Genomic DNA, 24,314 nt, shown 5'->3' with positions numbered 1-24,314 from the left:
TGGGTTTCCTCCTATCTACTAAAAATCAGAGCGTATTCCTGCCTCATACCCGGGAGTTCCTGGGATAGACTCTGGATCCACCGTGCCCCTGTAAGTTAATCAAGATGAATGAATGAATGAATGATTTTCACTACTGTGATGATTTGAGAAACCACAAATTGTTTCTCAGGTATACTTTTTCAGACAGTAGTAGTGTCCGGGTCTGATTGATTAAGAAGTGCACATTGTACACAGCAGCACAGAAGTCCTGAATACAGCATTTTTGAGGAGCTGAGTTTTCACAAACCTCTGAGCGTGAACGCAATCAGTGCTATGCAGGGAGAGAAAAAGGGGGCCAAAAATACCCTGCACTTCTAATTCAAATGCAAAAGTAACAGCAGTCTTTGAACTGTGCCAACAATCCATGATTTTTAAATGGTCCAGGGCATAACTATTAGTGGCTAATTGCTTTCTTTCTTTAATGTCTTCTTTTTTCTTTTTTTTTTCCCGCCATCATCTGTAAACTATTTTCTGTTCACACTTGAGAGTACATTTAAAAAGTAATGTGCCTTGAAAATTTCATCACAGAAACTACGAGTACACCATGTGCACCACGCTGAGGTATGAAATCGACATTTTCTCAGGAAAGAACAACCACACTCTCTGACTTCCTCCATTAAACAGATCTATACTGAAAATTAGTATGGATGATCAGGTCTAATGCCGCACTCTCAAGAAAAATCGGTATCTCATAGTGTGCGCTTTGAAAAGATGATTTTTAAAACAAACAAACAAACAAACAACAAAAAAAACAGCTCATGTGTACACGTGTAGGCCACTGTTCTCAATCAATAGCCGAGCTGAAAATGCAATTGTACGCTCTCAATGCGGACATGATAAGATTACCCGAGCAAATCGATTCTCTTGGCAGGGCTCAGAAGCACTACAATACATCATTCTGAAAACCAGCTGTCTTTTTATTTGGTGGAATGTTGAAATAGAAATATATATATATATATATATATACACACACAGGTAATACAATAAAGATCTCATTTCAGAACTACAGAAAACATATACAGTAACACCACAGGCATTATATTACATAGAGCATTGACAGAAGGGATGCAGAAGTGCAAACACTTAGCAGACTGTAAAGACAGAATAAAAATGGAAACATGTATGACGTTTGAAAGGAGAGAAAAAAATAATAATAATAAAGCACGTTGCCCCGTGTGAGGATCGAACTCACGACCTTCAGATTATGAGACTGACGCGCTACCTACTGCGCTAACGAGGCGGCGTGCAACAGGATGACGTAGTCGACTTACATAGCTTCTAATTGGCGTTTTAATATTGGCCTAGTATTATGATTCTTGTTTAGTTTTTTTTAAGAGAGAGGGATTTTGAATGGTGTTATTTTCAGAAAACGGGACTGTAAATGTCGCATAATTAATAAAACAGAGAACATCAGAGGCATCATGTTGTACCTTTCAGTCTGCTGCTCACTCCGAGCATAACACACAGCACAACGCTACATAGACATATTGTGGATAAAATATATTACTATTTATAACTATATATTGAGCAAACAGCCGAGCAGAGACGCAGACACACACACTCACTCACACTCTGAATTTAACTAGCTTGCCTCCTGGTGGAGAATCAAACCCGCCCCCAGTGGTCAGTTGTGGTACTGCAGGGAAGCCTAGGAAATAAATAAACTTCCGGGTGGGTAACAGTAACTCTGGTTTGTGTTGGGCCAAATCACACCATACGGTTGTTGATTATTTTCCTAGGGGTAATTTTTTTCACACCCCCTAGGGTTTCAGATTTTTGTAAAGTAAAGAGCTCTCAATACAAATCCCAACATTTAAAATCTCTCTCTATGTAAATTAGTTCAAATGTTAATCATGGATTTCCAGGGGAAAGATTCAGCAGTCCAGGGGGTGGAGCTGATCCAATTCTATCTCCAGTGGTGCTTGAAAAGTATGTGAATTTTCTCTGTTTCTGTTGTGGAAGGACCTGAAGCAAGCAGCTCATGTGTGGAAAACCATGGCTAAATGGTAACGGGCTAAAATTCCTCCAAGCCGATGTGCAGGACTGATCAACAGCTACCGCAAATGTTTAGCTACACCAGATACTGAAAGCAAAGGTTCACATACTTTTGCCACACACAGATATGTAACATTGGATCATTTTCCTCAATAAATAAACGACCAAGTATAATACTTTTGTCTCATTTGTTTAATTGGGTTCTTTTTTTTTAAAATCTATTTTAAAGACGGTGTGGGAAATCTGATGATGTTTTAGGTCATATTTATGCAGAAATATAGAACATTCTTTCAAGCACCATTGTACGAAACTTAACCCTCACCCTAAACCACACAACGTGGTACAACACAAAACAACACACTTCTCTACCAAAACCAATCGGAAACACGTTCCACCCCCTGGACTTTTGGCTTGACACAGCCCAGATCTGTACTGGAACCTGTACTGAAACTTGAAACACTGAAACATCACACTGAAAATAAACAAAAAACAAACAAAAAATCAGTCTTTTACTCTCTTATACAGTAGCAGCACGTTAAACCACAGCACTATTGAAGAGTCTTAACAGCTTCATGTTGTAATACTAAGCTCTACATTTTTCTTCTGTGTAGAAGACGTTAAAAATAGCACGCCATCAACCTCTCCTCTTGGCTTTTATGAACTGTGTCGTAATGAGTCTGCTCTTCAGACAGTGAAATGCGCTTTGCATGTGGGTCACAGTGCAACTCTCATTTCGTCCCAATGCATCATGGGAACTAGAAGAAAACAGACTACAAAAGTGCACATTGTATCTTCATTTGAGAAAGGAAGGGAATGTCAGGGTTATGCACTTAAACATGTCTTGTTTGTCAATCAGTATCATGATATTTCAGAATGATGAAATATGTAAATGATCATTTGAACGTTTATTTTGTTCTTCCTGACTGATTTCAGAGGCTGTAGATGAGTTCGATGTGTTCGGACATTGACATGATGCAAACAGTATAAATAATTTTTGCTTTAATTAGCAGTTTAATAATATGTTTTCAGGATATTTTAGGATATACAGTACGACAGCATAACAGTGAACACCGTATATTTTATTGCGTGTTGATAAAAACAAGCTGGGTAACCATCATTAAGGGGCGGTGTTGTTTGTTTTCTTGATTCTCTAAGGATTAAGGACAGAATAAAACACTTGGAGGTGTGTTGATGTAGGAAAATAATCAGTGACAGGGTGGTGTGATGTGGACCAACGTGAGTCAAGTTACTGTAACCAGCCCACAGTTGATTATTTTCCAATAACAGCACATCTTGAAGTGTTTTATTCCTTTTCTATCATAGAAATTCACCGATGATTACAATTATCCATCCATCCATCCATCCATTTACTATACCGCTTATCCTACAGGGTCACGGGGAACCCAGGGAGCATGGGACACAAGGCGGGGTTACACCCTGGACAGGGTGCCAATCCATTGCAGAACACAATCACATACCCTACGTACACTTTGGACACGCCAATCAACCTACCATGCATGTCATTGGACTGGGGGAGGAAACCGGAGTACGCGGAGGAAACCCCCGCTGCAGAGAGAACATGCAAACTCCTCCCACACAGGGCAGCAGTGGGAATCGATCCCCAAAACCTGGAGGTGTGAAGCGAACGTGCTAACCACTAAGCCCCTTTGTGCTTAATTACAATTGTTATTATTTATTAAAGAATAGCATGTTGTATTTTTTATCCGTTTATAGTTACATTTAATGTCGTGGTACAACTTCGTTCCTGTTATCACGTATAACAGGAACTAACAGTAGCTAAACAGTTCTTCCCTGACTATGTATGTATGTATGTATTTATTTATTTATTATGTACTGAGAAACCACAAAGCACAACATCCTGTGTACGGAAGACTTTCCCGTGGTGGAAAACCTATAGGTACAGCCTTAACCTGACACTGGAGACTCCTTCCATAAAACTTATCAATTATTTAGATATTTTGACATTGAAATCTACACGTTCATTTCTGATCCGTTAGTGAATTTGTATTTATTTCCACGTTTCTATCCAGGTATACTGCATGTTTCATACAAGCCTAATTCAAAAATTGAATAAAATATGTTTGGGTTAAGTCTTTAAACCGGCATTTACTCCTATGTACAAAAGGAGGCACTATTGTGTAATAGTTGGACCTTTAGACAGCACATTTCTAAGACGTAATGACTTATCACATCAGTGCAGCTTAAAACAACACTCGTAATATGAAATATTACGCAAAGAAAAACTCGTATTCACATTTATTGCATTAATCATTATTATTCTAAGCGTGTCCAATTTCATTTCACAGCACCATCTGGTCTGACGGTGTTGTCATACAGCAATAATTTGAATCATATCATGAGCAAACGGTTCTTTTTTATTTTTCATTTTTATACGAGCTCTTTGCTGTGCCTGTGCAGTTTGAATAAACTCATTTTCCTCTCCTCTAAATTACACTGAATGTTTCACCGGTGCAATAAAACAAAACAAGGAGAGTACTTCGAAGACACGCTTAAACAGGCGGGAGAACGAGCCGAACGATGTGTCACAATGGGAAGGTAATTTGAATCAAGTGAAGCAGAAATGCCTTAATGTTGTCACCGTCTGATGATTTTACTCACAAAGTGTCGACACAATATCCGAATCAAACTGACAGGGGGGAAAAAGATTGCTTCCTCGGTGCAGGATGATTGAATAGGTGTTGCGCCTTGTATGTTTCATCAAAGGTTCTGGTCCCAGGTGAAGTTTTATCAAGTGATCATCAGCTATTTAGAATATGAGAGATAAACACATTCAAACGACACAAGAGGCTAAATAACTTGTTGAATATTTTATTTGCAAACAAAGTAGTAATATCTTAGATTCCGTAAAAATATACATTTTTAAACTCGTGACGGCTATATTTACAAGAATGGAGAACGCCTTTAAAACAAAATGTACCGGTCTGGAGAGAGAAGAAAAAAAAGAAAAAAAAACAAGAATAAAGCTACAGCTGAGAAAAGTGGGGGAATTTGAACGACATCTACTTTCCCTCCATTACAGTCTGGACAGATTTCTGTAAAGTCTGAAACTGAATCGAAGGAACTCTGAGAGACAGACGAGTCTGCGTGACGACTCGGTGGACTATGGGGGAAACACCAAAGCAAAGCAAACCCAGTATCTGCTCAAAACAGTTCCTTCATCTTCCTTTAATAGACAGTGTTTCTGTTTATTTTTCTTGGTATTACAGTATAAAGTTCCACCGCCTTGTACAGATCAGGGGAACGAATTTTTATTTACTTATCAAACCCATTACCACCCGCATTAAATTTACCGCTAAACGCGTGATGGTCTGGGAAAACGCGTCAGATATCGCTAATGATTTTACTTTCTAATTGCGCCTTGGCGTCTTCCTGTTAAGGTCGTGTTGTGTAAGCAGTCAGTTTAATATACGCTTAAAAGAAGTGTGATTTTTCTCACAGTTTGATCATGTTGTTGGAAACGGACGTAATCCTAATCAGTTCAGTGTGTGATCGGATAGTCAAAATGTCTGCCATGCTCCTGCGATCACATCATCATCATCATCATCATCAAAACAGAGAAGAGCGCTTACACGCTCTGTACAGACGACAGCGGAGAAACTTTTCAAATGTTTCAATGAGCTGATAAAAAATAATAATAATTAAAGAGATGAAGCAGCGATGATTTCCTCACCGATGTTAGCGTGAACAGCGATCAGTCGAGTGAGGAGACGACGATGGGGCTCGTGTTGAAACCCGGCGAGTGACTATTACTTCAGGTGATGAGGCAGACTTTTGCGGACGACGCTCAGAATCAAAGCGAGAACTCATTTCACATCGTAAACATAGAATTCTTTACAATTTGGGCAAATTGCATTTTGTTTTCCCATATATACAGGGTGTTCCAAAAGTATCCGTACATACAGTAGGGGAAATGAACTCTTTTTAGCAAAATGTCTTCCAAAAATGGTCATGCTTAGTTTATATTATATATAGTTTTTTGAGACAGCCTTTAAGAACGTCTTTGACAAAAGAAGAACGTATTGAAATCATCCTCAAGGCTGGATCGGGAAACTGTCGTAAGGTTGCGATGGACTTTAACGGGGAAACATGGCGAGCACATCACACACACGACACTGTTGCCCAACTTATTAACAAATTCAAAAAGACTGGAAGAGTTGCGAGCAGACCAGGAAGTGAACGTCCACGAACATCCACTGACGAACACAACCGACGTGGTTCTGGTGTACATAGCACTCTATGTATGGAGACTTTTGCGACACCTTGTATATTAGGTTATAAATGTAGAGGAAGGCAGAGCATCTTTTAGTGGAATTGGAATGAAATCTTGAAACGCAATTTCCTCCTTTTGTCATTTGCCAATGTGAAGCGTTTTCCCAAGCCGCAGCGCATGTAAGTTTAGATTCCTCCATTTAAAAGGTGCTTTGATCCGAAATGACTCAGAAACCATCAGTGAGTCGTCAAGGGTTAGTCAGAAAGTTTCAAAAGTGACAGACTCACAGACATAGCTGTAATCATGGCCTAGTTAGGACAGCGTTAATGTTAATGTTAATGTTGTACGCTACTAATTAGCACTAGTGTTGGGATTCTACACTTTGCATGCAATCACCTCCCTTTCTTAAAACAGCACTGTTGAGTGTCTTTTCAAAACCCCACTGGCACCATCACACAACGGTGTCAAATACGATTTTAAAGACCACTCGAGCCTTTTTGGATTTTGCACGACATCTACTGATGCTAGAATGAGCGGGAGAGTGGGAAAATGTGGCATCGCTAGGCACAGAGGCTCATAAACTGCCCTGAAATGCCACCTGAGACCCAGAGAATCCGACGAGAAGAACGGCTGGAGGCTATGCAGCTTGTTTTCGTTTCCTCGGGTCCAAGTGATGTTGCGGAGACAGCGTACACACACATGCACACATTCGTACTGCAAATGGTGCCAGAAATGGATGATGAGCTGGGCACACAGTGCGGGACATCGGTGATTGCGAGAAACACACACTTTGTCATGTGGAGCGATTTGATATGTGGACGTGGTGTAGTAGAGTGGGGTTAAAGCCACGCAGCGCCTTGCCCGTGTTCCCTGCTGGCTCAGCTCCATCCTTCATCCTCCACCCTGCTGACAGCACATCCATCAATCTTAGTGAAGCCATTGCACCCAGCAACATCGCCCTGCGAGCACTCGCTTCAATTGGAAGCGAGTACACTCGTTTGTGTGCGCGAGAGAGATAGATGTTGTTCGGCCGAATGTGCGGACGTGTATAAAAGTAAGATTGTCACGTGCGTGTGTTATATAATTATAGAGAAAGGTTACAGGAAGATATGAAAACAAGTTCAGATGAGCAGTCTGCCGGATCCCACGCACAGCTCTACAGGAATGATCATAGGCACAATAAATTAAAGATAGGGGTGGATTGATTTGAAACAGTGGTTCTGAATGTCGGGGGGATGTCCATGATGTTATATTTAGATACTTAGATATGTGTTTAGAAATCACAACCCGCCATTAGCAAAGTTATGTTTATTATTAAGGTCTTATAGTCTGTACCAGATCTTACTGGTCCCTTGATTTGAATGGCTTTAATCCAACATAACACAAACACTTAAATCTTCAGTAAGGGCGTGAGCCGGAGATATATATATATATATATATATATATATATATATATATATATATATATATATATATATATATATATATATCTCCGGCATTATATATATATATATATATATATATATAATGTTGGCTGGGACAAAATGTGTTCTGCTCAGTAAAAATGATTTATAATCACACTATCCAGTGTCACCCAGAAGAGGACTGGTTCCTTTTCGAGTCTGTTTCCTCTCAACATTTCTTCTTCACCCTTATCTGGATTTATTTATTTATTTTTGCCACTGTCGCCTCTGGCTTGCTCATTAGATACCTTTCTGTAGAGCCGCTTTGCGATGATATCTATTGTTAAAAGCACTACAAACTTAATGGAACTGGAAAACCGAATTAGGCTGATTCGAAATGTGCAGATGAACGATCGATATGGATTTTAATGAGTCTGTACAGACAGTGAGAGGGCAGAGAAGCTGCTATTTATAACAAGGAGACTAGTTGTAGTTAACTCCCAGAGTAGACTGATCTCCTAATAGTCCTTAAAAATGCTTTAGTATTCATTTACAGTATCGATGACATTTTTATCTTGACCACCGCCCAATAACGTAAAGGATATTGTGTATATATCTATTCATATGTACAATATAAAACATTGTATGTACTGTACACTATTTCTAGATGAAAATGACGGCCTTATTGTCCAGCCTCGTTATCCTGTCCTCATCGTCCAGCCTGCACAGGGCCGGTGTTTCAAAAAGGTTGAATTTTGGGTCATTGGTTCGATAAAGAAAATCTCAAAGGCACACAAAATAGGCTACTTGTGTGTTCAAATGCACCTTATGTGGTTCTGAGGGACTCTGGGATGAGGATAATGACCGGCCCTGTGGCAGTGCTGTCCAAATAAACTGACGAGTTGCTGATACAAAGAGGCAGCTGTCCTGTTATAGCACATTTTTAAAGGTCCTAAAGGAGAACCTTGATGCACACCGGTGCTGTAGATAAGTTCCTGCCACTGCGGTCTCTTATCCACAACAGTGAGGTTATATTCAGTTATTTGTGCCACAAGTGCTAGAATAGTACCGTTGGATATTCTAGGAAGGAAATAAAATACGTACAAGGAATGGCTACATTGGTTAAACAAACATTCAGGAATATTCCACTCAGATTTTCCAGATTTCCCATAACGGTAACTTTGTAAATAATGCTAAATAAAGCAATGAGAGTAAAAAAAAAAAAAAAAAGTGTGGCGTGAGCATGAGTACAGGACACCTGTGGATAGCAATTGTGGCTAACATCGTCCACATGTGTAAACCTGCAAAACAATGAGGTTGCGTATGTGTAAAGATGTATAAAAAAAAAATCATTCATTCATCGATATTCAGTATCCTGGTCAGGGTCATGGTGGATCGAGAGCCTGGGAGCGAGGCCCGTGGATGGGATGCCAGTCCATCGCAGGACACCATACATACACTACAAGTGAAATAGGTGAATTTGTCCCACAGTGTTGTTAGTTAAACATGTAAATAGTGAGCTGTAACTGAATAAATGCCTAATATTATGACCAAATCTCATCATCCTTTTCGTTAATGTACAGTATGTGAGATCCACGGCTTTACGTGCTGGATTGTACGTGTGGTCACTGGAAATGCTTCTAACGTCAAAAGGTGCCATTTCGAATATCCATCTGCCTGCACTGCATTCTGGGAATGAGCAGGATTTTGATCGAGTCTCTTCTCTCATCCGAGTGACGATCCTTCCAGTCGTTTCTACGAGACGAGCGTCGTCTGTTGTTTTCTTTCTTTTCACTTGTCCCGTCATCCCTGGTTTTTCATAACCTCAGTTTACCCTGGCTTTCTCTGCCCATTCACTTTCAATAAATAAATAAAGCGTCACTTGGGGCAAATCTTTCCACCTCGTCGCTCAATATGCCTCCAAAGTAAAAAAAAAAGAAACAATGAAATGATAAAAATAACATAAGGAATCTTCAGACAGGCAGAGAGCGCAAGATGAAGAGACAGAGAAAGAGCAATAGGGAGTGACAGGGATATGTTTTTGTCTGTGTTCAGCAGCGGGCAAGCACTTAAAATTTTTCATGTATGCATTCGTTTAGATTTCATTTTTATAGTATTAACTCTTCTTCATATGCTTGTTTTTTTTTTTTTGTTTTTTTTTTACACGGTAGTTGCATTAGCTGACATATCTGTGGTTGGACGAGTCAATGTGTGTTTCCTGTCCAGGGATGTTGCTGGATCTTTTTCTTTCCCCTACACAGTCTGAAAGGCTTTGCTCTGCGGTGGCATCAGGACCCCCATGGTGGGCACGGCTAGGCCCACCGGTGGATTAGGCAGCCTGAATTTGGGGGTGGTGGGCGGTTCTGGGGAGGACTGCAGGAACTCAGGGGGTTGACCGTTCTCCTTGAGGGCGCAGATGGCCGGGGGCCGGGGTCGCTGGCTACGCGGAGCGGTGCTGTGCACCATGGACTGGGTGGACGAGGCACCGGAGCGAGAGCTGCCCGAGCGAGAGGATGACAGCGAGTTGGGTTTAACAAGCTTGGCTTTGGGAGCCTCCGCATCCTCCCTATATGAACAAACGACACAGATTACAGTCACATGTTAAGAATGTAACAGTGATACAGCTGGTGTAACAGGCTCAGGCAAGGAAACTTTTCCACACAGGTGTCATGGTGATACACTTTAAGGCGGGGCGGACAAATCATAAGTTCATTAGCTAGTCCACTGGACAAGTGAAAGCTAACCTGGAACTCAAAATTATGACAAGCTAATTAAGTGCATTCATACTTATTAAGACTGTGGAAAATAAACACAGCATAGGTCACTATCCCTAGATTAAAGTCTACAGCAGGCTCAGGTCACAGAAGACTATAGTATGTTATCTGATGTACATTAACGCAGCACAGGAATGCTCCACTAGTAATGCCAACGCTCCAAAGACGACTTTAGAGAGCCACGTGAGTGTTTAATCTGTCTGAACTCGCTTTTAAAGCCCTGTGAGGATGTTACCTGTGGAATAATTGAACCACTAAGCTTTGCTAATGCTCCTAAATCTATTAGGACACCTTACTGAGAGGTCTTACTGCCACAACGCAATACACAGTAGGTGCAAACTTCATCCTGGTGTGTATCATTCAGACACATATATATCTCTATATATCCACACAAAGCCACATGCACACACGCACATGCACAAATGAGGTGCCAACCCATCGCAGGGATACAATCGCACACATTCACACACTATGGACGAATTGGAAATGCCATTCAGCCTACATCGCATGGCTTTGGACTGGGGGAGGAAACCGGAGAACCCCGAGGAACCCCCCCGCAGCACGGGAAGAACGTGCAAACTACTAGAACGATCATGTCATTTATTGAAGGAAAAAGGTTATCCAACACCAACTGAGCCTGAGTGAAAAAGTAATTGCCCCCTTAGTTACTCAATCAACCAACCAAATTTAATTGATAACTGAGTTCTGTTAGACTAGACGCACCCAGGTGTGATTACTGCCAGCCCTGTTGATTCTAAGCACTTAAACAGAACCTTTAAGTAAACAGGAAGGGGGCAAATACTTTTTTATTGGCATTGTATCTACAGCATCAGTTGATTGAACAATTGGTTCTCCTCAATAGCTGAGTGCGCAATTACTATAGATATGTAGATAGATAGAGAACGCAATCTAACCTGATCTCATTGGGTGTCTCCTCCTCCTCGTACTTCTTCTTCTCTTTCTTGCGGAAGACCAGCCAGATGATGAGGATGATGATGAGGACACCGAAGGACACACCGACCACAGCACCGGCCACCACGCCTACACCTCGTACATCTACAGTTCACGCACACACATTTTTTTAATCCATTTGTAGTTACAGTTAATGTCATGGAACGTCCATGAAACAAGTTGTAGACAGCTATAAACAGTCGTTCTCTCACTAGTACATAATAATAACAACACATCAGCCTCCCATCCCCCATCCCCCATCCTCCCCCTCCTCCTTCCACACACGGCGGTTGGGAGTCTCACACAGGTCCACTCACACTGCATAGTAACTTCGATGATACAGTTCTCCTCTCCCACGTCGTTGCTGGCCGTGCACCTGTACACGCCCGAGCTCTCCTGACTGAGGTTCCTCAGCGTCACAATCTCAGGGTTCTTCAGATCTGCAACAAAGAGCCACACGAATGCCCATCACATTGACAGAACATGACGAAAGGTGCAAAATGTTATAGAACGGGTTATCCTACGTGTTTACTGTCTACAATTACAATCCCAGATTCGGAAAGATTTGTTTATGTACCTTAAATTCAGCCTCTCCATTAACAAAAGTGTAATCTGAACCATATTTACACCCATGCTAGTGACATTTATCGTCAAAGTTACCATGGCAATGTCATTTTGTGAGTGCAGTGTAACAATGATCTTCTTGTAGCTATATTACAAACGTCTTCATTGGACAGAATAACAACAGAAGACTATTTTTAAATAGTTTTACATTACTATAATTCATTCATCTTCCGTTATTGCTTTATCCTGATCAAGGAAATCCATCTAGCATGTTTCTGCGAGGTGGCTAGCACGTTTGCTTCACACCGCCAGGTGTGTGGAGTTTGTATGTTCTCCCCGTGCTGCGGGGGTTTCCTCCGGGTACTCCAGTTTCCTCCCCCAGTCCAAAGACATGCATGGTAGGCTGACTGGCATGTCCAAAGTGTCCGTAGTGTATGAATGGGTGTATGAGTGTGTATGTGATTGTGCCGTGCAATGGACTGGCACCCCATCCCTGCCTCATGTCCGACACTCCCTGGGATAGGCTCCAGGTTCCCCGTGACCCTGTAGGATAAGCGGTATAGAAGATGGATGGATGGAAGTTTCTGGAAGGTAGGGGGAAACTGGAAAACCCACAAAGACATGGAGAGAACATGTGAAACTCTACAGCGACTGTAACCCATGCTCAGGATCTTCTTTTTTTGCACCCAGCATGTTGGTCAGTGTACATCATGACACAAACACACATGTTTCTAATCTACACAAAGATTTGAAGTGTGAAAATAATCTGACTCCAATGTTTACACTGTCATTGTTCTATTTAGGAGATAATGAAATGGATTCGTTTCATACTGGTCATTTAGGTGAGTGCATGAAATGTGTCTTTATTTCTTATTGATCTATCAGAGGGATTATCATCAGATTATTTACTGTAGATGGGTGTGAATGTAGCTTCTAAACACTATACACTGTGTGTAGTATTCTGTCATATTAGTTGTGTTAGTTTTACAGATGGAGCTGACTGAACTCATAACATTAGCTTTCTCTCCATGCTAATGTAAACTCAGCCGTTCATTTGTTACATGAATCACTGGCAGAACAACTTTCTTTCTTTCTTTCTTTCTTTCTAAATAACATTCTATGTGTTTGTCTGTGTAGTGGGATGTTGCGTTGCTCATTGTTCTCATGTTCACATTTTTAGACTAGCTACTTTTAAAACTGTAGTTAGCTAAAAGCTGAAAAAATGTTAGCTACCAAAAAAATGTAACTACCTCAACACCTCTCCTTTTTGTTCCCGCTTCTTTGCTGAAAACTAATCAGAGGTCAGCAGTAGCCTGACCTTGACCTAGATTACCTGGACTGGTAATGGCACATTTTCATTTATTATTATTATTAATGTGGTTCTGGAGTGCTTTCTGAGTGGTCCTTGGCTCTCGGGCTACTCTTCTGACTATTCTTAATTCTATGCTTAATTAAACATGGTTAAGAAACACTCTGTTATAAAAAATTCAACATGAACTGTTTAAACGTTGTGTTAAAAATAAAAGGTAAATGGCACACTTATATAGCGCTTTTATCCAAAGCGCTTTACACCGTGTCTCATTCACCCATTCACACACCAACACTTCGGCATGCGGAGTCATGCAGGCCAGGAATCGACCCGCCAACCCTACGGTTAGTGGACGACCCGCTCTACCACCGGAGCCACAGCCGCCCCTAAAAAAATGGTACAAAAACTAGATGTTATAATATTAAATAGTTTCATAGCTGATGATGTTATCAGCTGTGAGGGAAATTACTCATATTTACTTTGTAATAGTTTTGTTCTAGTTCTGTTTCATTCTCATCAGAGGATAACGCCTAAGAAGTCCATGTCATGTCACGGAGATCAGTACAGAATGTTTATCTGCTTACAGAGACACAAACATGTTCTTCTGTTCAAGGCTCGTCTAAACATCTTCCAAGACCCTAAAACAAAGCCTGTTTGAACTGCCTCAAACGGCTTCTTATCGGTACACAGAATTATGTCATGCTCTGCGTTTCATATATATAGTAGTGGGTCAGTATAAGGGCTTCAATGCGCTCTCATTATTCTATCCTGCTTTATTCTATCCTGTATTAACCATCTTTTTGTAAATTTCCACGACACAGCGTTGCTCTATTACTTGCTCAGTTACAAACTACTATATTAACGCACATTACCACATTGCTAGTGGGAAACGTAGTTAAATTTATAGCTTTGATAGCTGTTTCCTGTGTAAATTATGGGATGTCGAGTTTCATCATGTACTGAATTGCCTCAAACTGCATGTCACTGAGTATTAATGAATATATTAATAACATCAGAATGTGTGAATGTGAGTGTGTGCTTAGTGTACAAGAGCCTGTGTGTGTGTGTGTGTGTGTGTGTGTGAGTCAGGATGATGCATGCCTCTGCAGTGCCTCCAGCAGATGAACAGTTCATGCGCTCCTCTGCCTGTGATGAAGTGTTCGTGTCCACAACAACACACCATGATGGTGGAGCAGTGACGGGGCGTGCTCAAAACGACTCCGGCCCGAGAGCCATTCCTCACTCTGAGCCACGACGGCCGTTTACTCATCCTGTGCATACTGCTCACTCGCTCTACCCCTCCCTTATCCCTCTCTTACACTAACAGCCAAAGAAAACTAATTAGTGTGAACAGGTGTTGTTTGGTGCACATCGTTAATTGCTGGACTCGGGTGAGGGCATGGTCCGGCAGAATCGAGCTTAGTTTAGAGATGTTTAGAGATGTAAACAGGTGTTAAACACACTCCTCGCACACACACACAGCGCCGGTGGAAGTGTATGATGTGTATGGTGAAAACACTGAGTTCTGTTTAATAACCAGAGCCATGTTTTTACTTAATTAAACATCTGACAAACTCACAAATATTCTTATTTAATATTCCCAACTTCTGCATACAATGTTTTTTCATAGTCTCTTCATAGTATTTCAGGGTATTATGTACCGAAGCTCCAGGTTTTTCCACTAATCGAATCGAAGGAGGTTATGGACGACGTATGCGCTCCATAACAGCCAAACGAAATGGAACTTGGGGCTGAAACAAGAATTTTGCGATCGCTCAAGAAAGCACAATATCACTTTATTTAAGATCCACAATATTTTGGCACGATATGTCGAGAATCAGAGCACAATCTCTGCTTTTTAACCAAACGTGTTCATTTTGGTATTTAATCCTGAGCTACAGTCAACTGACGCCAAAATACGTAAGGAATAAAACACTTGGGGGTGTGTCGTTAGAGAAAATTAATCGACGATACAGCGTGTAAGGCGGAATTACCGCTACCACTACGAAGGTGATTCTTTTCCAGCTCGTTCTGAAGCCTTTTATTCTAAAAAGATGTTATACCACACAGATATTTAAAATATATTAAAGCCATACCATACATTTTATATGTTTATAGTTGCATTTAACAGTAAATGGTCTGCACTTATGTAGTGCTTTTATCCAAAGCACTTTACACTGGTTCTCATTCACCCATTCTCACACACACTCACACAGCAATGGTAGCAGAGCTGCCATGCAAGGCGCTAACTTGCCATTGGGGGTAACTTGGGGTTCAGCGTCTTGCCCAAGAACACTTCGACACGTGGAGGCACGTGGGCCGGGAATCGAACCGCCAACCCTACGATTAGTGGACGCCCCGCTCTACTACCTGAGCCACAGCCACCCCATGTTAATGTTAGGGAATGTACATGAAACAAGTTATTTCCTGTTATCACTTACATTACAGCAGCTATAAACGGTAGTTCTCCTCGACAGACTCTTATTTGGATAGCACTTTACGATAACAGTACCTGAATAATCAATAATCATGCACTAATACCTGAATTAAACTAAACATGAACTAATGATGAGTTAAGGCATGTACTAATCACGGATTAACGAAGAGCTAACCTTAACTATGGCATGAGTCTTATGAATTCATGCGTGAATAACGACCACCTTAATGATTTAACTAACAAACATTATGCACACATGAATTCATAAAACTCACGTCATAGTTAGCTCTTCATTAGTTCGTGATTAGTACATGCCTTAACTCATCATCAGTTCATCTTTAAGCAAGTATTAATTCAGGTATTAGTGCATTGTCAAAATTTGTTGCCGAAATTAACTTAGGAACTGAGAAATTACCAAACGCAAAGCTATACATTTACTGACTGTTAAAAAGTGCTGACACTGGAGACGCCTTCCATAAATGTCCATAAAAGACTTCCATCTTGTGCGATATTTGTGGATATGTGTTTATCCCGTTGGACTTTTGGTGACTCGACCTCCACGGTGTAGCAGATGTAAATGAGACCTTGGTGCTCAGTGTAGTGAATTGTGTAGGTGTCCTACTCACCGATGAGAGCGAACTCCGGCAGCTTTCCCACACTTTTGCCCTGGTCCAGAACTCTCTCCCACTTATAGTAGATGGGGTCGGAGCCGTCGGAAGACTTACAGCTCAGTTTCACATCGCTGCCCTCGAGCAAGTGTCCGTCCATCCGACATTGCGGCTTAGACGGCTTCACTGCACGGCACAGAGAGGGAGAGAAAAGAGAGAGCGAGAGCAGTGAGAGAAGAATCGTTGTTAGAGAATGGGGAGGGAATAAACAGAGAAAAGGGTGAGATTTTGTCAGATGTATTTAATCGGAAAGAAATGGGAGGAAGTGTCGGCGAGAAAATGTAGAGAGAATGGAGAAATAATAAGGAGAGGAGAAGGAAAGGATCGGGAGTGAAATTAGAGAGTAGACCGGCAGAGAATTGGGAGGGAAAACCAGAGAATTCGTAAGAGAAGATATGAAGAGAACGTCAGAACATGGAGGAGAAGTGGAAGAGAATAGGGTGATAACGGTAAGAGAATGGAGAGAAAAGGGAAGGCCGTGGTGAGAAAACAGGATGGAAAATAAGATAGAACTTAGCGAGAGAGTATTGAGAAAATACGACGGGAAATGAGAGATGAATTTGATGATGGGGAGACAATAGGGAGAAAACAGAGAAAAGAACGAGAACAGGGGGAGGATTGGAAGAGAATAGAGAGAAAATGGGGAGAAAAGTAAGAGAATATGAAGAGGAGAGTAGAGCAAGGATAGAAAGAGTGAGACTGAAGGGAAAAAGGGCGGGAGGGGGTTCATGAGAAAATTGGGAAATAAACTAGAAAGAAATAGGAGAGATGATGGAGAGAATAATGAGAAAAAAGCAGAGAAAAATGGAGAGCTTGGGGGAGAAATAAGAGAAAATGGAAACCGTAAGGATAGAATAGAGCGAATGGGGAAGGAAATGAAAGAAGTGGAGTAACTGGGCAGAGAACTCAGAGGAAATGTGCAGAAAAATGAAAGAGTATAGTGAACGAATAAAAAAAAAGATTATAGAGACTATTAAGAGAATGGTGAGAAAATGGAAGAGACATGAGAGAGAAGAGGATGAGAGAATAAAGAATAGAAAGAGCGGATGGGGGAGAGAACTGGGAGAGAATAGAGAGAAAAGAAGGAAAGAAATCAGACACAAATGGAGAGATTAAGGAGAGAATAGGCAGAAGAGAAAGAGACAATAGGGAAATAAATGAGAAATAAATAATGAGATTATGGAGAGAAGTGAGAGAGGAAAGGAGAGATTATGGAGAGAGTAATGAGAAAATAGGGAACGGCATGAGAGAAAAAGAGAGAGATTAGACATAAAAAACAAAAGGGATAGAATCAGATGATGAGTGGAAGAGTCATATGACATGTGCTTTAGATTGAGGCTGATTGGCATGTCCAAAGTGTCCGTAGTGTATGAATGTGTATGTGTGTGTGTGTGTGTGTGTGTGTGTCCTGTGATGGACTGGCACCCCGTCCAGGGTGTAACCCCGCCTTGTGCCCCATGCTCCCTGGGATAGGCTCCAGGTTCCCCGAGACCCAGTAAGATTAAGCGGTCTAGAAAATGGATTGATGGATGCTTTAGATTGTTAATTCATTCATAAATAAATAAATAAATAAATAAATAAATAAATGAAAGGAAGCAGATCAAATGTTCACGTGGCTCACACAGACAGTCTGTACAGTCCTGTGCCTCCCCTCAGCTCTTTATTGATCCTGTCTACAAACACACACTTGAGGGAATAGGAGGATTTGATTTCAGTATCTGTGTGTGTGTGTGTGTGTGTGTGTGTGTGTGTGTAAGAGATAAAACACAGACTTGGCTAAACCAGCAGAACTCACTGCTCTGTTGTATACAGTTAGTGTGCGGCTGGAGGCTAAATTCTACACACAAAGGCAAACGCGCACACACACGCACACACACACACACACACACACACACACACACACACACACAGAGCGAGGGAAACAGTGCCAGACCATTATCTCTGCGGCGGAGAAAATATGCAAATGCTCGCTGCCCAAAATTGAGAGTGTCACCATAAAGCTGACAGCAATTTGTAAAGACCTTGAAGTTTATCCACTGCAGTGTCTTCATACAGAGGAGAGAGAGAGAGAGAGAGAGAGAGAGAGAGAGAGAGAGAGAGAGAGAGAGTGAAAGAATGAGACAGAGAGACATGGGGGAAGACAGAGAGGAGTGAGAGCTTTTAATGCTGAAGAGAAAATTTCCTGTTTAAAATGAAAATTCAAAGTACCTTTTAGTCTCTTCTACCTGAAACACACACACACACACACACACACACACACACACAGAGCTAAAGCCATCCACCGCTCTCTTCCCTTTCTGTAACGATTCATTAAGCGTTTTCTGTATGCATGAGTAACACTGAGAAACTGACAACTCATCTGTTTCTAATGTTTTATTAAATGCTAATGAATGTTTATCGATGCTAATGGGATATTATTATAACTCTTTGACAATATTGATATCAACCAGGTGAGAGAGAGAGCGAGAGATAAATTGAAAGCGAGAGTGAGAGGTGAGAGATACAGAAAGGGATGGGGGACAGAGTGGGATATGGATAGACAGAGGTAGAGGAGAAAATAAGAACAAGACATGGAGATAGATAGTAGACAGAGAGAGAGACAGACTGAGAAATGAAGAGAGAGTGAAAGAGAAAACGAGACAGATACAGGGAGAGAGACAGAGAAAAAAGAACGAGAGAGATAAAGAGAATGAGAGCAAGGCAGAGAGAGACACAACTAGAGAGGCAGAGAGAAGGGTGCTAGAGAGAGAGACAGGGAAACAGACAGAGAGAAAGACACAAAGACGAAATGAGAACAAAACAGGGAGAGAGACTGGCAGAAAGATAGATAGAGAGAGAGAGTGAGAATGAGACAAGGCGATAGACAGAGAGAGACAGGAAGAGAAACAGAGACAGGAACAGACACAGGGAGGGAGACAGAGGGAAAGAGTGAACAAGAGAAAGTGAGAGACAGAGAGAGAGAGGGACAAAGAGATACAGAGAGATACAGAGACACAGAGAGAAGAGAAACAAAGAGAGATAGACATGGATGGAGACAAAGAGACAGAGAGCGAAAGAAAGAGAGCGAATGAGAGAGAGAGAGAGAGAGACAAAGAGAGATAGACATACATGGAGACAAAGAGATAGACAGCGAAAGAAAGAGAGCGAATGAGAGAGAGAGAGAGACAAAGAGAGATAGAGAGCAAATGAGAGAGACATAGAGATAGAGAGTGAAAGAAAGAAGGTGAATGAGAGAGAGAGACAAAGAGCGATAGAAAGCGAAAGAGAGAGCAAATGAGAGACAGAAACAGAGAGATAGACGTGGATGGAGACAAAGAGATAGAGAGCGAAAGAGACAGCGAATGAGAGAGAGAGAGACAAAGAGAGATAGAGAGCAAAAGAGAGAGCGAATGAGAGAGAGAGACAAAGAGAGATAGAGAGCGAAAGAAAGAGAGCGAATGAGAGAGAGAGACAAAGAGAGATAGAGAGCGAAAGAGAGAGCAAATGAGAGAGAGAGAGACAAAGAGAGAGAGAGAGCAAAAGAAAGAGCGAATGAGAGAGAGAGACAAAGAGAGATAGAGAGTGAAAGAGAGAGCGAATGAGGGAGAGAGATACAAAGAGATAGAGAGCGAAAGAGAGCGAATGAGAGAGAGAGAGACAAGGAGAGATAGAGAGTGAATGAGAGAGAGAGAGCGAGAGCGAGAGAGAGAGCAAGAGAGCGAGAGAGAGAGAGAAAGAGAGAATAATGCTGCTGTCTAATGGACGACTCCAGTCCTGACAGTACCACTGTCTGTCTCTCTGTCCTTGAACACGTGTAGTGATTTGCGGCTCCTCTGCTGTGTAATTGTCATTGGATCACTTGAATCTATTCAGAACAGCATTACAATTAAAACTTCACCACAGAGGACAACGCATCCCACTGCACCCTGCTCTGCTGCAACCTGAAGCCTTCCGAATTAAGCAGAAAGTGAGCAGAACCTCTCGAACGTCACTGTTTCCAATCCTCCGGCGTTCCCGCTGAAGCGTCCGTTCCATCAGAGATGACTTGGCAACAACATGCGCCATTTAATGGAAACCAGATCTGCTGAAATATCACAAGAACCCTCTCTGTGCCTCGTACAGGGCCGACAGCACACCGAGTTTCTTTACAGACGTGACAAGCTTTTCATTCTGTATCGAACACCTCAGAGTCCATCTCGCCATCTCTCAAACCAATTCGCAATAATGTCCGGTATAACGAAGACGGGACAAAAGGAAAAATGGACACACAAATTCGAGAAAATTCAAACAACTCAGACTGCATGAAAAACTTTTTCAAATTCTGTTAAACAGATTTCAAATGGATTTGATTAGCATTGAAACATTGCGTCTTTTTCCACCTCCATCTCTACTCCACTGTCACTGATACAGCACCAGGCTGAACAAAACATGACCTTCACTGCATGAGGAAAAAACATAGCATTAGACAGACTCAGGGGCGTAACAATAATCCGATATGGATCCGATTAAGACGATACTCTGATTAAGAAACTAGCATGTAAACAGAGATTATTGATGACCTTAATCCGATTAAAGTCGTACTGGAAGTAAACACAAATGGAATTAAGACGTGTGGAGTATTTCCTGTTTTAGTCGCGTTATCGACGTGCGTTACAGACACGTACACACCTTAATCACACTATTAACGTCGTGTGAGAGTTTTCACCACATTGTGTGACAGGACATGATCACACACAGCAGCGCTCAACTGTTTGACTGCAAACAAGAGAGCACGGCTGCGTCCCAAACCGCATACTTGCCTACTATATAGTAGGAAGTGAAATACATGTATCTCAGCTACTATATAGACGTTAAGTACGCGGTTTGGGACGCAGCCCACGGCTTCAAGCAGTCGTCTATTTACACGTATAGCATGACGAATAATTAACTGCACTTGAAGCGTTCGTAAAATTAAAAATGAAACACCCAAAACTGTATACGGTTCCATAACAAAGACCAACTGTATGCCGATACGTGAAATTCTGGAGGGAACGTCGGACGGCGTGGCGTGGGGACGTAATGATGTTTACACAGACAGCAGTAATGTAATTATTGACCTTATTCTGAATAAGACAGTATTCTGATTAAGGTGTTTACATGAGTCGCTTTTAGAATATTCCTTTCGTGTTCAGGTTTTACACGTTATAGAACATAGATCGATTAATGTCACGTCATTACGTCACCGTGCCACGCCGTCCGACGTTCCCTCCAGATTTATTGTTGAATAATGGGTTGTGGACAGGTACCGCCCAACTTAGATATCGGTATGGGTAAAATCCACTATCGTACACCCCTCCAAAGTCTCATCCAACACCATCGTCAATCAAAGATAGTTAGGGGGCCCAATAGGATGATGGTATATTGCACATAGTCTCACAAGCCTATTTTGGGAGAATTGTATATTATTGGGAAAAAAAAAATTAACTTTTTATTTTCCCAAAAATGGACATTCGACATGGTTTCCCAGGCGACCAAACATTATTTAAAATAGGGGTCTATTTGTGACAAGAGTTTTATCATACTGTACTGTGATGTCTTCTAATGTCCGCTAACATAACGCTACATAGATACTCACACACAGCATGTGACCAATTTTGATCAACCAAAAATAAATGATCAACCCCTCCCCGACGACGAAAGACAGACACTAACAATGTGGAGAGCGGCGAAATCAAATCATCAGAAGCAGGAATCCAATTGAAGCGTTATTAGGTGGTCTGGTTAGTAGGAAATGAGACCTGAAGAGAGATGTTTCCTGGAAACCGGGCGCAGTGGGAGGTGCTCTTACCCAGGACCACGAGATTGACCTGGGTCCAAAGGTACTTCCCCCCTGTCTTCACTTTGCAGTGGTACTCGCCAGAGTCGCTCAGCTGCAGATCGTTGATCAGAAGAGAGGCGTCTCCGTTCAAGTAGTCGCCGGCGAAGGACAGGCGGCTCGCCTGGTTATCGTTGGTGTAGACCTCGTTGTTGAAAAACGTGATGATCTGAGAGAGAGAGAGAGAGAGAGAGAGAGAGAGACAGAGAGAGAGAGAGAGCGAGACCGAGCATTAATAACAAGTCAGAGATGCGTGTGTTAAGTCTATATAAACCGGGAGCTGTTACTGTGAGTCCCTTGAGCCATTCTGAATATGTGCAAAGCGAGGACGTAAACTTTTTTGCCACACAAACACGTCTTACTATCCTTGTGAGGACCTTCCAATGAAATCATTATTAATGAACCTAATTAACACCATGATTCACTCAAATCTAACCGTAACCTTATCTTTAGTTTTTAAATAAAAGTTAAAAAAAAAAAATGCAGTTTGCCTCGTAGGGACCAGCCAAACGTCCCCACAAGTCAATATACTCCTCAGACATTCCTATCCTTGTTGGGTCCCCACCATGGCATAAAAACATGTCCGCATACACACACAGATACAGTAAATGAATGTGACAGTGTTTGAACTGCCTACAGTAACAACACCCTAAATGGCAATGCCAGTGTGTATCAATGCTCCAGCTGTGTCCACCTGCGTGCACACACACACACACACACACACACACACACACACACGTGCACACACACTTCCAGACAGAGCTATAGGCATATCCATTTGTATCATATCCATATTTATGTGTATGGATGTGTATGTAACTACCTGTTATTGATGCTGTTGTTGTTTAAGTGTATCATATTACTCAGCATGTGTTTCTTCCGGGTACTCTGTTTCCTGCCACCTCCCAAAAACATGCTGGAAGGTTGATTGGCCACTATAAATTGCCCCTAGGTGTGAGTGTGTGTGCATGTTGTGCTGTGATGGATTGGCCTTCCATTCACAATGCATTCCTACTTAATTCCCAGTATTCCTGGGATAAGCTCCAGATCCGCAGTGACCCTGACCAGGATGAAGCACATGAATAAATAAATGAATGCATCATATCACATACTTTTGATCGACTGATGAACTCCAGGTTCCATCTGAATGTTAAATATGTTTTTAAAAATGCCATTTTTTCCCTCGTTTGAATACTTTCTTTTCCCTCAAACACGTCCTTTTCTCCCCAAAAGGAAATACACTGTTTATCGTTTCCTTTTTTTAAACACTTAAACACCGCTTTTTTTTTCTTTTTCTTTTTTTGACGTATTTCTGAAATGGAATATTTGGGTGGGCGGAGCTTCCATGTTATCCAGTGTAATTTAAAACATGGAGATCCAAGCCTGCAGTTGATCGTGTTGAACTACTCACCTCCCAAAACACTACCGACACATGAGGAGGAAATCCTGCTAGTGTGGGAGGTGAAGGAAAAAGTTTCCAATTTGAGGCCATGTTTATTTAAGGCCAGTTAGTAATGAACGGAATGCTGAGGCTAATGTTTATACTCCCCTTCACGAGCATCTCCGGCAACTCAGGAGGTAGGGGGAGGTGTCATATAAAACAAGGATGAAATGATTGGTTATAATGATAATGAGTCTTTATTAATCACATATACACTACAGCGAAATTCTTTTCTTCGCATACCCCAGCATGTCAGGAAGTTGGGGTCAGAGTGCAGGGTCAGCCACGATACAGCGCCCCTGGAGCAGAGAGGGTTAAGGACCTTGCTCAAGGGCCCAACAGTGGCAGCTTGGCAGTGCTGGGGCCTGAACCCCTGACCTTCAGATCAGTAACCTTACGCAGAGCCTTAACCACCAAGCCACCCCTGCTCCTCATATAATATTTTTTTTTCACCCACAACTATACTGTGATATAATAAAAAACAGGTGTTTACAGGTGTTTAGAGGAGGGAAGAAGTGGTTGCACGTTAGTGGATGATTATGGACAAAGAAGATTAGTGATTAGTATACTTAAAAGACACATGATGCATGAGGCATGATGGTCAGGTGTCCACAAACTTTTGGTCATCTAGTGTACGAATTGTCTACA

The 24,314-nt window shown here is 41.7% G+C and overlaps 1 protein-coding gene and 1 non-coding gene across 3 annotated transcripts in view; both read right to left on the bottom strand.

Moving 5' to 3' along the window:
* Nucleotides 1-1,206: 1,206 nt before the first annotated feature.
* Nucleotides 1,207-1,279, bottom strand: trnam-cau (transfer RNA methionine (anticodon CAU)). The gene has a single exon. It is a non-coding gene; the product is annotated as a tRNA-Met (tRNA).
* A 6,546-nt stretch (nt 1,280-7,825) lies between these two features.
* clmpb (CXADR like membrane protein b) overlaps nt 7,826-24,314 on the bottom strand; it is an 85,596-nt gene continuing 69,107 nt past the window's right edge. For both annotated transcript variants that reach the window (XM_053623578.1, XM_053623577.1), the window contains exons 3-7: nt 22,199-22,394; nt 16,351-16,518; nt 11,732-11,854; nt 11,378-11,519; nt 7,826-10,255 (exon numbers count right to left, since the gene is read on the bottom strand). In XM_053623578.1, the coding sequence (XP_053479553.1) occupies nt 9,943-10,255; nt 11,378-11,519; nt 11,732-11,854; nt 16,351-16,518; nt 22,199-22,394 (942 nt within the window). In that variant the 3' untranslated portion in view covers nt 7,826-9,942. The remainder of the gene's footprint in view (nt 10,256-11,377; nt 11,520-11,731; nt 11,855-16,350; nt 16,519-22,198; nt 22,395-24,314) is intronic.

The sequence above is a fragment of the Ictalurus furcatus genome, chromosome 4, assembly GCF_023375685.1.
Source record: "Ictalurus furcatus strain D&B chromosome 4, Billie_1.0, whole genome shotgun sequence".
Taxonomy (NCBI): Eukaryota; Metazoa; Chordata; class Actinopteri; order Siluriformes; family Ictaluridae; genus Ictalurus; species Ictalurus furcatus.
Note: the sequence above shows the minus strand (reverse complement) of the source record. Positions and strands in the feature narration are given on the sequence as shown.